General features: G+C 38.9%; 1 protein-coding gene and 1 long non-coding RNA gene across 2 annotated transcripts; one reads left to right on the forward strand and one right to left on the reverse strand.

The window, feature by feature from the left end:
• Positions 1-2,675: 2,675 nt before the first annotated feature.
• On the reverse strand, positions 2,676-3,881 carry LOC130736484 (uncharacterized). The gene has a single exon (XM_057588311.1). It carries the CDS (start codon positions 3,879-3,881, stop codon positions 2,676-2,678), a length of 1,206 nt encoding a protein of 401 aa, XP_057444294.1.
• A 711-nt stretch (positions 3,882-4,592) lies between these two features.
• Positions 4,593-7,720, forward strand: LOC130735405 (uncharacterized). Its single transcript, XR_009018437.1, has 3 exons — positions 4,593-5,032; positions 6,155-6,255; positions 7,269-7,720. It is a non-coding gene; the product is annotated as an uncharacterized LOC130735405 (long non-coding RNA).
• The last annotated feature ends 6,583 nt before the right edge of the window (positions 7,721-14,303 follow it).

Below are 14,303 nucleotides of genomic sequence, written 5' to 3' on the forward strand. Positions count from 1 at the left end.
ACTCCCAATACAACCCCAAATAGAATGCCACAAACACTTATCCTCAACCAAATGCGCGTCTGTTTGCCATTCAGGAGAGGATAAACCTTCATTGGAAGAGAAGACAGAGTCAACAGAACCGGCTGGGCCGGAATCCTCGTGAATAGAGGGCGAGGACTGAATCTCAATGACAGAGGGGGAAGAAATTTCACCGCCTAATGAAGGTGAGGAAAGTTCTAAAGAAGAAACGCTAACACTATTCAATGACATACTGGGTAATCTCATGAAAGGTTTAAAAGAGAAAGATGAACAGAGTCAAGAAAGACAGAAAGAAAATAAAATGAGAAAGAAGGGTGCAAAGAACTCACCGGAGGAGGGGATGAGAGATTGGGTGAGGAGAGCGTCGACTAAAGAGGAACATCGCGCAATGACGACGGTCGGAGCAAGCAGGATGAATCAAAGCAAGGAGGAAGCAATTTTCCAGAGTAAGGGGAGGAGCAGTAAAGTTGCAAAAAGTAAAAAGTGAAGAAGAAATGAGGAGAGGTTTTATAGAGGAAAAAAGAGGAGAGAGAATGAGTGGGAAAGAGTATGAATCGACGGAAGAAGAGAGAGAATGAGTGGGAAAGAATAAGAACCGTCGAGATTTTTGAAAAAAATTTGAAAAGTTTTGAAAAAATGTAATTGAAATCCCACAATCCAAGGTTTTTCCTAAACAAAGCAACTCCTCGAGACGCACGCACACACAGATTGCATTCAGTACTAATGATGGCAAAATCCGGGAAAAGAGGAATGCGTGTGTTAGTGAAAAAGATTTGATTGACGTGTGATTTACATTTAAACGAAGACCGCCAAGCAGGCTATAACACGCCAATATGAGGGAAAGATTCACGCTACCAAAAAAGGGCGATGCATGCACATGGCGATGAAGACATTTCGACTCAAGAATCGTGAACCTCATGTCTTGGGGGCTTGTGGACTGGGCGGGGCATCCCTAATATGATGCCCGCCCAAAACACTCGTAAAAGATGGCGGCGTACGAAGGCTGGCAAGGGTCACGGGCGATGATGGAAGGTCTATTGTTCTACCGGTGGTCCCATCTGCCAGCTAGAAGATTCTTTTGGGTTTGTCTTATCTATATAGGGATTTGGGGTCTGTAAAGGCCCAAATATGGGAACAATCTAGATGTTGACCTCACCCTCTATAAAAGGGAGGTTTTTACCTTGTATTTGACAACTTTGATGATAATTAATGAGAATATTTCCTTTTATTATATCATGTCCCTATTTGTGCTCTGCTAGGGTTTTCTGAGTGTACCTTTCTTACCTAGGATATTCTCTAGTACAGAACAGGACCGATTTGGGATTATCTCTTCTATCTTGGCTACTAGGAATAGAGGAAGGGTTGGGGTTTGTTGGCCTGAACTTTATAATCTTTATGCTTCAAACAAATGTTTAAGTACACAAGGAATTAGGCTTATCTTTTGGTTTGACAGAATTATCTGTGCGAGACATCGATAGTTAGTTGCTTAGGCCATGACATCAAGAAGAGATTCATGAGTTCATGTGCTTAGAATGATGTGCTTGAATTGACTAGTTGAACAAGAACCCAAAGCATGTTATTCTCTGAATTGTCTTTTTATTTTCCTTTTTTCTTAATACTACTTCGACGTATCTCTGTTTTAATAAAACAAACCTTCATCCTCAAGGCTTGAACCGAATTCATTCACTCACAATCCCTGTGGTTCGATATTTAAAACCGGGTGGATTCGTACACTTGCGGATTTACCAACACTGCACCTCAAAACGTGGCAATCGGCGGTTCGTGATAAGTTACTAGAAGCAGAGGTGGTCCCTTCATTGGCTTCACTCTAGACCACGCCATTGGCACCAAGATCGGTGGCTCCACCTTCGATTCTACCGGAACAAGACACACCTCTACTAATCTTTTGAGATACGCTAAACCCTCCAATCTCAAGGTGGTAGTGCACGCCGCCGTCGAGAGGCTGCTTCTTGATGCTTCAACCCCTGATTCAAATTTTGCTATTAGGGTTCTGTACCATGACGAATTGGGGAGGTATCACCACGCGATTTTTACGGTGAGGTGATTCTTTCTGCTAATGCGATTGGAAGTCCTCAGGGTTTAAGGACGACCCAAATTAGTTTGATGCTTCACAAAATTGTAAAATCTCTCTTTTCTGATTTTCAATTTTTCTGAAGTTTGGCTTGAATTTTTTAATGGTAATGGGATGGGTGCGTTTGATTGCTGGATGGAGAGGGAAGGAAGGAAGCAAGAGAAGCAGATGCACAAATTGAAGTATTCTAGGGTTCTTACTCGCATGGACTAAATTGAAGCTTCTAAGTTTCCCCAATGTCCACGTGGAAAGTCCACATGGGCATATAACGTGTCAAATCACCTTACCCGTTACCTTTCACTTACGAGATCCAAGCCAGGGACGAACGTGATCGACGTTTTTAAACATTAGGGGCCAAGGGTGACATTTCTAAAGAATATGGATTAAATTGCACGGCTCTTACAACTTCAGGGACGAAAGTGACCCTTTACCGGATCTGGATTCCCTCATGTGTTAATTCTCACATGACATGATCATGATGTCACATGAAGATCTTAGTCTTTAATTCTATTTTCATGAAATCCGAGCTCTTTTTTTTTTTTTGAAAGCCAGTACGTAGTTGTCATTAATCATAAGAAAGAGCATCTACAAAGATAGCCTCTGCAACTGAGCGAGGAGGATTATCCCACCATACAATAGAAGGGTATTCATGTGCTAAGGCAGCTAAGGAGTGGGCTGAGTTATTAGCTTGTCTTTTTACATGACTAAGGGAAAACTTTGGAAATATTGAGGCTAATAACTTGCAGTCTAGTATAATTGGCTCAATATAATTCTTGCAATGAGCCTCCCTCATAGCTTTGTAGACTATCATGGAGTCTGTCTCAATTACCACATCATCCATGCCCAGTTCCTCTATCACGCTCAAGCTCCATCTCAATGCTAACGCCTCTGCCATAGCTGGATCAAAGCGAGCAGGTTCCATATGTGTAGAAGCAAACATCATCCTGGCATTATGATCACGCACCACTAATCCAAATCCTGTAGCATCGGTTCCTGTCCACCCTGCATCTATATTCACCTTTAGTGAGTTTTCTGGTGGTGGTTTCCAAGTTACATTACTGCTAGTGCCACTGTTCTGGGGCGTCTTCTCTTGTGCTGCCAACCATTCCATCAAGAGTGTCAAAGCCTTGTGAATTGCTGCAGCTGGATCCTGGAGCTTGCCATTGAACAGATTCTCGTTCCGTGCCTTCCAAATGGCCCACAAGGCTTGTGTGATTTTCGCCATCTCATCTGGTTTGTAAGAATCAGCAAATCCTTCCTCAATCGTATCTGAACGTAGCCCCATGGGGTGGGAGAACCAGGCAACGCGCGTCCATGAGCAGCTTAGGAAGAGGTGAGTTAGCGATTCATTCTTGTGCTCTCCACACAAAGCACACTCTTCCCCCGTTTGGATTCCACGTTTCATAAGACTGTCTCTGCATGGGAGGATGTTATTGACAGCTCTATACATGAAGTGCTTGATCTTATTTGGCGTAGGTGTGGTCCAAATTTTCTTCCATGGAAAGTTCTGGCTGGGGCTGCTTGGATTTTTACTCAACCGAGCTTGTTGAATTTGGTAATATGCAGATCTCACTGAGAAGTATCCATATCTTCTTCCGGACCAGTAAAAGAAATCTGTTGTGCGCCTCCAACTAAGGGGAATTGCTCTTACAGCGCATGCTTCTGCTTGGGCAAAAATTTCATTAACCAGATGAGCATTCCACCTTTTGGTTTCTGGCAGTATCAAGTCACTAACAAGCTGCACTCTCGAGTCTGCTTTGGAAATAACCATTCCATTCCCTTGCCCTGGTAGCCAACTGTCTTCCCAAATCCTAATTTTCCTTCCATCTCCTACCCTCCATCGTAGACCACTCTTTACAATGTTGATAGAGTTCCACACACTCCTCCAAGCATAGCTTGGTTGATATTAGAGCTGGGTAAGCGGGTCGAAGTCCGCGGGCCAGCCCGCGAGACCGCGGACTAGTGCGGGCTATAGCCCGAAAAATAGAGGACCGCTAAAATGCGGGCCTAAGCGGAGCAGGCCATCGCGGGGTGGGTCAATGCGGGGCGGGCCTACGCGGGCAAAAAAGGGGTAAGAGAGGTCAAAGTCCGCGGACCGGCCCGCGAAACCGCAGACTTGTGCGGGCTATAGCCCGAAAAATAGAGGACCGCTAAAATGCGGGCCTACACGGGACGAGCCTACGCGGGGCGGGCCTACGCGGGGCGGGCCACCCGCGTACCCAGCTCTAGTTGATATCCTACTTTGGCATCTAACAGTGAGCATTTGGGGAAGTACTTTGCTTTGCAAATCTTGAAGAGAAAATTAAAATTATGCAAGAAATAATATTGAGCATTAGATTTCATTAAAAAAAATTAAAAGTTCAGATCTTTCATACATTAGGGGATCCAATTCATGAGGGATCCAAATCAGCTTTTAACCCTAACAAATTAACTCTTTAATTTATTGCTACAAATATAACAAAACTGGGTCTCATGTGGCAAAAAGATTGGATTGATTTTTTCCCTAATAGCGAAGATACATGTGTACAATATGTATTACTGTTGTTCGATGCATCGTGTGGGTAACCCCGCCGGAGAGGATCCGTATCCATGCGGGTCCATTGAAATTTTGATACCCAATTTCGAGGAGTTTGTGTCGGCCATGGCGGCAGGGTGGAGCGCGCAGCAGCTTATCGTGGAGAGGTCAGAGCAGAGTCACAGATAAAGCATGTTGAGTAAAATCATTTTACTGTGGTTCTAGGGTTTGTTATCAAGATTTCTGGAAATTTATCAATTGGGAAGAAGAATCAGAGTGTGTTGGTGGTGTGAATTCACAGAATTTTAGCTAAGTGATCAGAAAACAGAAAATTGCAAATCAAGCAGTTGTTGGGTCTACATTACTGGAAATGGGAGAGTGTACAAAAAAATTGAATTCAAGTTTCTGTGAGTGCCTGAGCCTCATATTTCCTTCAGCTACCCTGTTTCTTGTAAAACTTGAATTGAATCAACGCAACTTAGTGAGTATTAGTAACGTATGGAAACTAATAGTCTTTTGTTTTTAAGGTTTCTAGTGACTTTAACTTAGCAGGTTATATTGAAAAACATATAATTTAGATTTATTGAATGTCATTAGGAGATTATGGCATTCTAACTCTTCCACTTGTTAGAGATAAATTCATGTGAAACTTAGCCAATAACTTAATCTTTTAGGATAAATGGTTCATTGACACGGTATCAGAGCATATATAACCAAGTGGTTTAGAGTTCTATCCCTGCCATCCCCAACTCTTCTAATGAAAAGTTGAATTTCAGCACATGGTAGATGGGTCTGTGCATTATCCAGGTTTCAAGCCCAGCCAGGGCTATTGCATGTTACAGAAATAATATAAAACCGTTCGTGCGGTCCTTACCCAATAGCTTAAGCTTTTGGGGTAAGCTTTTGGGGTAATTGGTTCATTGATACCATGGTCCTATGGCTAATTTTTAGTGATTTTAACTAATAAGATGGAGGGATGAAGAAGATAAGCCCTGTATTATTAATTGGGATATAGGTTTGTCTTCTTATTTTTAGTGCACTGCTTACCAAGGCATATCAGACTTCTAATTATTGTTCTTTTTGAGGTTTTGAAGGCTGTCAGGTAGACACAGCCTATGGTAAGAGCAACGCTATTTTGCACGAGTAAATAAGAGGCGAAACCCCGGAAATTTTTTCATAACATGGTTTAAATTAAATCAAAAACTAGAAAAACTCCGATAAAGATGGGAAAAAATATTAGTTGCTGCATATTTACTGAAGTTGTGCATTTCGTGGAGCGTTTGCATCGTGCCGCATAGCTTTTTCCTTATGTATTTGAGAAATGCTTAAGAGTATGATAAGAAATGCAAGAATGTAATTCCCCTTATGCTGGTTTTAAAACTGGTTACCGCCATGTGATAATAACCCAATTTTGATTGGTTAGAAAATCAACTTAAGCTATTCTTGCTTTTTGTTTGTGTAATTCTTCATAATATGTAGCACAACTGTGAATATTTCCTATGACTGAATTGGCTGATCTCAATTTGTAGGACAGCGGAAGATTGAGGAATTTTGAAATGATTAGATGATGATAATGATATTGAAGAGCCTGAAAAGATTAATATTCTGTTGCTGGGTCCAACAAGTTCAGGTATGACTTTCATGACAACTAGCTTTTTTTCTTTTCCATCTCACTCATAAAATCAGAAATAATTGCATCCATATTGTTTGGTCTTATCTTGTCTGTACCTGAAATTGCTACATATGCTAATCTAAGTTCCACCAAATTGTTAATGGACTCACCAAAGGTTGTGTAAATCCCATTTAGCAATTAAAAAAATGTTATTAATTGCTTTACCAATCAAGCAGATCAAATTTTCCTATAACACTCTGTCTCTAGTACAATTTCTCTTGTTAATTAGGATTTAGGATCTATCAATCAATCACCAATGTTCTGTATGATTCACAGTTCTGTTCTGGTGTACAAAATTTAACTTACTCTTTCTCTTGTTAATTAGGATTTAGGATCTATCAATCAATCACCCATGTTCTATATGATTCACAGTTCTGTTCTGGTGTACAAAATTTAACTTACTCTTTCTCTTGTTAATTAGGATTTAGGATCTATCAATCAATCACCCATGTTCTATATGATTTTACAGTTCTGTTCTATTGTACAAAAGCTTTTAATGTCAATTTTGAAAACTAGTTTTTAACCTGACTTAGTTATCTTGAGCTTCTGTGTCTAAACAAGTTCAAAATGAAATACTAACAAGTTCAATTTGAATACGCTACCTTAATTTTCTTATACCTTTAACTGATCTATTTCATTTTTGTTTGTAACAAGATTTTCTTATACACCACATAAGTATATAATGAACGTTACATCTCTCTTTACATGATCTGTTCCTGGCTTGATCAATTCAAGATTTCTGAGTTCATTCATCTTTGTAGAGATAGATTCAAGAAGACAAGTAGTCAAAAGTTTGAATTTATGGCCCACAAATCAGGGTCCATAAGTTCTGCTTCACAATAGAAATGAACTATAGAGGACTATGAAGTGAGCTTAGTTGATTAAAGACACAAATCTGTTTTCTCTATTAGTTTTTTGTTATTGTTGTGAATGCTGCAATTTCATTATCCTTATTATTGTCCGGAATGCAGTGAAGTAGGCTCCTCCACCATGGAGTACCCAGAGTTGCTACAGAGAGCAATAGTTTTTTGTGTTTGTGAATGCAGTTTCATTTCAAAATAAAGCATGGCTAAGGAAGAACCCCACAGCAGTTCACAAGTTCCTAGAAGCGCTCACTTTCTAAGTTGCAGAAGAGAAAGTTAAGGCCCCTTGCACAACAAGTAAAACAGAAGAAGAAACAGGTACTGCCAAAGATAGAGAGGTGAGAAAAAGAAAGTGGATGAACCACAAGTAGCATAGACAACTTGTATATAAGCTTTTGCATATATTTTACAAAACGTGTATTTGAGGTTCAATAGACAATAAAACTAGGTTGCCAGAAAGTGGAAGAGCACCAAAGAATCCATTATTTCTTGGTGGTTCCCACTTCCCAAAAAACTGAAACTGTTACATTGAAATACATCTGAAAAGAACAATTATTGGATGGTTTCATTCTTGCATATAAGCTCAAAATATAGAATGATATGACAGCATAGAAGCCACTTTTGAAAAGCGATTTCAAGATCAGGTTGATATGTATGGTACATTTCTTTATTAAAAAGTGAATATTATTTGTCTTCTTCTTTAAACATGCCTTTTACATGCCAACCACACCTGGCAAGACCGCTATTGTCTTAATAGTACTAGTAAACCTTTATAGGCTTCATTTGTCCACACAGTTCTACCTTGGCAACCTTGATGACAATTATCTTAAGAGGGGAAAATGGGGACATAACAAAATCAATCAAGATTTCCTGACCATAAACGCCTCAGGTTCCTAGGAACAGCCTTCATCATAGCATGCTTGAGAAATTGGTTCACAAAACAATTAAGTAGCATGATAAGAAAATGCTGACAACTTGAATGTGTGTTATAATTTGACCACTTCCTCTCCAATATAGGAGAGATCAAGCAATTCAAGTTTCAGATTAAACCATACACTGGTAAGGTGCTATGTTAACTTCAGAGTCCTTGCTCAGAATTTACAACACAAAATGAATATCCATTGAGCACATGGCTAAGCAAATAAAGTTCTCAATTGAAACAATCATATTGTAATTTTTTTTTTGGTAACACAATCATATTGTAATTCAGAACAGAATGAATCCAATCATAGGGCCAACATAATGAGAAAATACATAAAAAGTAGTTGTTGTGGTTTTTGAAGTAAATGAAGGAATGAATTGAGAGAAATTTGCAAGTTTATTGATGGTTTGATTGTTTATTTGTTTGTTTTACACATAACCCTCTCCCTATTTGGCAAAAATCTTAATCTAGCCTATTACCACTAACTCACATTCTGTTATTCACGCTAGTCACTTATAGATGGTGAGGTGTTAGTGTCTGTTCACTCCTAGTAAGCCTGAAAGACTATTCTTGTAGCGGTTGGCTTATAATGGAAAACCAACATCTCTATTATTAAGGAATGAAACCAATGCACGTGACAAAACCCTAGAGGCTTGAAATATCTTCTTATCGTTGCTTAGACCTCTATTTCTTCTCATAAATCTCATCCAAATGCATGATTCTTCAGCTACTATTTTGCTGTACCATCCGGCTAACCCAGTTGGCATGCTAATGGCTAGTCCATATACTACAGCACAGCTAACTTGTCTTTGTAACTACCAAAGTAGCCGTTACGAATTTTTGAGTGTCAACATCAATTGAATTTTAAAAAAATTTAGAAGGTCTATTGAGTATTGACTGTCAATAATATTACGCTTGGACAAAAAAAAATATTACACTTGAACAAAAGACGGACCTGGTGTTTCGTACATTACAGCTTGGTTTCTTTGACATGGATCATTCCGATGAATATTAAAATATGGTTAAGCTCGAACAAGGAAACGTATAAAAGCAAAATCAAATGATTTCAAACCAGTGTATGAACCAGTGTATAAATAGGATATCATTAGAGTAGAAATTGAAAATACAAATTTGATCTTCAACAATGTTAAAATCTGAAACAGAAGAAAAAACAGAAAAGAATTGTCGGACCTTCGAGGTAGCGCTTGGGATCGAATGGTGGCGCTAATACCTATTGAAAAATTAGTAAGTATTTCAAAAGTCCAAAAGAGTTTAATAAGTTGAATCTAGCTTATCAAAAAAATAAAGTTGAATCTAATTCACAACTCAAGTCATTGGGTAGGGTGAGTAGTTCATATGGTTGAGCTAGAGGTAATTGCAGGTGAAGGGTTAGGATTCGAACTCTGAAGATGAATAATTTATACTGATTTACTAACAACTAACATTTGCCTATAAAAAAAAAGACAAATCAACTCATTGATTTTCTTCCTCTTGTTCAAAGTGTACGGGACGCGGTCACAATGGTAGCCTAAGTGGTTTGCGTGCATGAATAATAAAGGTAACCTATTTAATAATTTTAAGGGCTAAGGCTTCGTTTGGTAGAGAAGAAATAGATAGAGAAGAGAGAGTAGAGTACGTGGCTCAGATTTTGGATGGAGAGGGGATGGAGAGAAGCTCGATGGAGAGGATCCAAATCCGTTTGTGTAAGAGTAAGTAAAAATAACTTTTTGTTGTATAAAAAAATGTTCTTTTTCGGGTTTCTTATATACACAAGGTGAATTGCGTTTCTTATGGGTTAGGGTGGGGAGGTCCAAGGATCAATCCCTAGACCAGGGAGCAATTCATCTTTCCGATATAAAAAAAAACATGATTTGAGTGATGGTCATATTATTATATTTTAAGATATTTTTTCTATAAACCCTGCTTATTTTTCAATTTTTATTTTCACTCATCTATCACAAGAGCTTATTTTAATAACTTAATCAACATTTTTGTTTTGAAATAGCGAGTTTTTCATTGATTTCAATTTTTTTAAATAATGATTTAATAAAAAAAACTTAAACGAACATCTTAAACTTATTAAGATGAGGTGTACTTCATAATAAAATATTTACATCTACTAACAAGTTATTATAAAGAGACTCGTAAACTTATACCTTAATGAGTTAAATTATACTAAAACAAATATTTCCATAAACAAGCTAGCAAGATTATAACCTACCAGGTAGAGACGAAAATAAGCTGGATTATGTAGGTTTTTACGGTTTGAGAGCTTATTTAAAATCATACTCCATAGTAAGGTATTAAAATAGTTCATAAATCTATTTCTAAATATTTCTAAAGACTAATATCCTTATATCATTATATAAGTCAATTGTTTAAAATATTTAGAAATCTAAATAAGTATATAATATCAAGATATTATTAAAAAAATTGAGCGCAACAATAATAGCAATGACAAAAGATATTTATATTTGTCAAGTACTTATTTTATTAGGCTAGGTTGTTAATCTTATGCTCTTTGAATGATTTGAGTCTAGCTTTTTAACTAAATATGTTTTAAAAAAAGTTAAGATTTATTTATAAATTTAGTCTGGCCTAGTTGGGTATGATGTAGGTTAGACCAGAAATCTCTTCGAACGGTTTGGCCTATGTTTCCACCTGCACTGCCTCTCGACTTGTAGGGATGAATAAACATTGATTTAGCTTTAGAAAATAAATTTTAGAGGGATGAAGGCTAATTAATTTAGCTTTGGAATGAAGACATATTTAGCTTTGGATTGAGGGATGAAGACACAATGATTTAGCTATGAAAAATAAATTTTAGAATTCAGATTTTATTTTTACATCGAAAATATAAATTGTACCCCCAATAATTGATCCATGGACCTTCTCCTACTCAACCCATATGTCTCTCAGCTCCTACCACTTGAGTTATCCTACTGGGACATAATTCAGATGATTTAATTTAGGAAAACAAATTTTACGGGTTTAGATATAATTTGTGGTTTTCATAGAAAATAAATAGATTAATTAGTATGAAAATAAAATTTAATTAGATATTCGTGGTTTAAGTTATAATTTATTATGTTTTAAATATAAGATTTAATAAAATAGTTAATAAAGATAAAAAAAAATAATAATTTATTGGTTGGATTTAATAACGTATTGGAAGTTGGAACTATCTCATTTGATCATTTGAGAAGAATTGATGATTCATTCACACCTCAATCTCTTTTTCGGTTTAATTTTCTATCTATTTTTTTTTTGCTAATGTGGAGGGCTAAAAGCCCAAGAGAAAACTAAAGGAGCCTAGAGGTACTAACACCTCTTACATCTTTCCTTAAGCAAGGAATGAGCCAAGGAGGGGCATTTTCACAATCAAAAACAAAATCAGTAACACTATGTCCCCACTTAGCTAGTTTGTCAGCGCAGACATTTGCCTCACGAGGGGTAAAAAGGAAGGTAGCTCTGTGAATCTGCGTAGATAGGTTCAGGATGTCCTGCACCAGTTTGAAACAGTGATGGTTTCTCGGGCAGGGCTTGGTTAGCAATTCCACCGCTACTCGGGAGTCCATTTCAATCAGTAGCTCTTTGGGTTGCAGGTCCATGGCAACTTTGAGACCCTTGAGCACACCATTTAATTCCGTTCTCAGGGGGTTTCCTTGAACAATTTGACTAGCAAACCCCTTAATGAGGCTACCATTCCAGTCGCGGAGGAGACCACCACAGGCAGCTTTATTGTCTTGATGGTGAAAAGACCCGTCTGAATTCAGTTTCCAACATCCTCTAGGTGGTTTGGACCAGGCAACTTGCGTTGGGTTGAGACGCAGGGTTGTTACGTCATTTGGGAGAAGGCAGCTTCTGGTCACTTCCGCAGCATAGCTAGCAATTAGCACCGAGAGATTCTGGGGCTGAAAACAAGATCGCAGCGGTCTTTCCAAACATACCACATGATAATCCCAAAGAGAATATTCCACTTGCACCCTTCCTTATGCTTTTTGGTGTTCTTCAGGTTTGTTTCAAGCCAGTTCGTAAGCCCCATGCTGAAGAATTGGGCCCAAGTTCTGGTTTCAAGGAAACTCTCCCAGATATCTTGTATCATTGGGCAATCCCTCAAAGCGTGCATCACTGATTCCTCATCTTGACCACACCTAGGGCAGTAAGGTGAAGTTGTCATGTTCCTTCTCATTCTTTCCTGGTTTGTCATCAATCTTTCATGGGCTACTTTCCAGAGGTGGCATTGGATCCTAGGAGGACCTTTGAATTTCCAGACAAGTTCGAAAACAGGAAGAGGAGAAGTGGAGATAGTTCCCTGAAGAAGGGGGTAAATTGTATTCAGTTTGAATTGACCATCCTCCGAAAATCTCCAGAACCTCTTGTCCTCGCCATTTTCAGGTTTTGGGGGTTCCAGAAGAGCAATTTTATCTCTGACTTCTTGAGGGACAAGTTGATTAATGAGGTGCCAGTTCCACCTACCCTCCTCAGTAAAATTAGCTACATTGGAGTGATGGTCCCAGTGATGGGCAGAGGGGGTTTGGAATTCTAATAGGCTTTTATGGCCTGGGACCCAAAGGTCCCTCCAAAAGGATATAGACATTCCATTTCCTAACTCCCAGCAAGCACCCTCTTCCGCTTGATGCCACTCATTGCAGATGCTCTTCCAAGTTGGGGAGCTATTAGCTTTGGCTTTCTGGCAGGTTCTGATGTTCAAGCTAACATTGTACTTAGCTCTGAAGACTTTTGCCCAGAGGCAATCTTGGTCCTGCATCATAGTCCAGGCTAGTTTTACCATGTAGGCTCTGTTAATAACTTGGAGGGTTCTGAAGCCTAGCCCCCCTGATTCCTTTGGGGAGCAGATAGTGTCCCATCCTATAAGATGGCATTTTCTCCTCTTAGTGGTGGAACCCCAAATGAAATTTCGACAGAGGGCCTTTATTTCCTTACAAACCCCCAACGGAATTGGAGTCGTTTGCATAACATAGGTTGGAAGGCTCATGAGACACGACTGGGTGAGGGAAATTCTTCCTGCCAGAGAAAGGGTTTTACCTTTCCAGTTAGACAAACGTTTCTTAACCTTCTCAACAATGAACTGGAAATTATCCTTAGTAGCTCGAGAGTGGAGGAGAGGAACCCCCAGATACATACCCAGGTTAAAAGTCCTTTCGATACCCAGTTTGGTTGATAGTTGCTCTGTTAATGTTTCCTCTGTGTTTCTTGAGTAGTAGACTCTAGATTTAGCCAGGCTAAGTTTCTGACCCGAAGCTGAACAGAAGTCACCCAGAACCTCTTGAATCAACTGAGCTTGGTCTAGTGAGGTCTCAGCTAGGAGGATCACATCGTCAGCAAACATAAGGTGGGAAATATTCAGCTTGGATCTTCCCATTTGGAAGGGTTTCCACTTGTTCTCCCTGCAGGCATCCGAGATTGCATGGGAGAGTCTCTCAATGCACATCACAAACAAGTAGGGGGATATAGGATCACCCTGTCTGATCCCTCTGGAAGGGTTAAAAGCCTCCAAGTACTCTCCACGCCAAGCAATAGCCATTGAAGAGGTTGATATACACTTTTCAACCAAAGTGATGAAGTTCTGGTCAAAGCCAAAAAACTTGAGGGTATCAGAGATGAAGGGCCATTGGAGACGATCATAAGCTTTCTCAAGGTCTAGCTTAATTGCCATATAACCTTTCCTGCCTTTTAAATGAAGGTATGAAAAACGGTAGAAAGGGGGGGTTTGAATAACGTTTTCAGAACAAAACTTCCACCTTAAAGATTTTGGCAAATCTTTCGAGAACTTAAGTGCTAAAGATAAGAGATAGAAAAGCACACAAGGATTTTATCCTGGTTCACTTGATAAATCACTCAAGCTACTCCAGTCCACCCGTTAAGGTGATTTCTTCCTTCTTAGAATGAAGGCAATCCACTAATCAGGTAAGAGTTACAACTGCACTTGAAACCTACAAGTGACTAACAATTACACTGACTTAGCTCACACTAAGATTCACTCTCTTAGTCTTCTCTAGGATCCGATCAACCTTGATCTCCTAAAGGAACTACCACTAAGATTCACTCTCTTAGTCTTCTCTAGGATCCGATCAACCTTGATCTCCTAAAGGAACTAAACAAACTGTTTATCAAAGAAATGTTTACAAGAGATTTGCTTCTGAAAAGCTAATAGTAAACACAATGAATTTCAGATGAAAGAAAGCTTAGAATATTTT

The sequence above is a fragment of the Lotus japonicus genome, chromosome 2 (genome assembly GCF_012489685.1).
Source record: "Lotus japonicus ecotype B-129 chromosome 2, LjGifu_v1.2".
NCBI classification, from domain to species: domain Eukaryota; kingdom Viridiplantae; phylum Streptophyta; class Magnoliopsida; order Fabales; family Fabaceae; genus Lotus; species Lotus japonicus.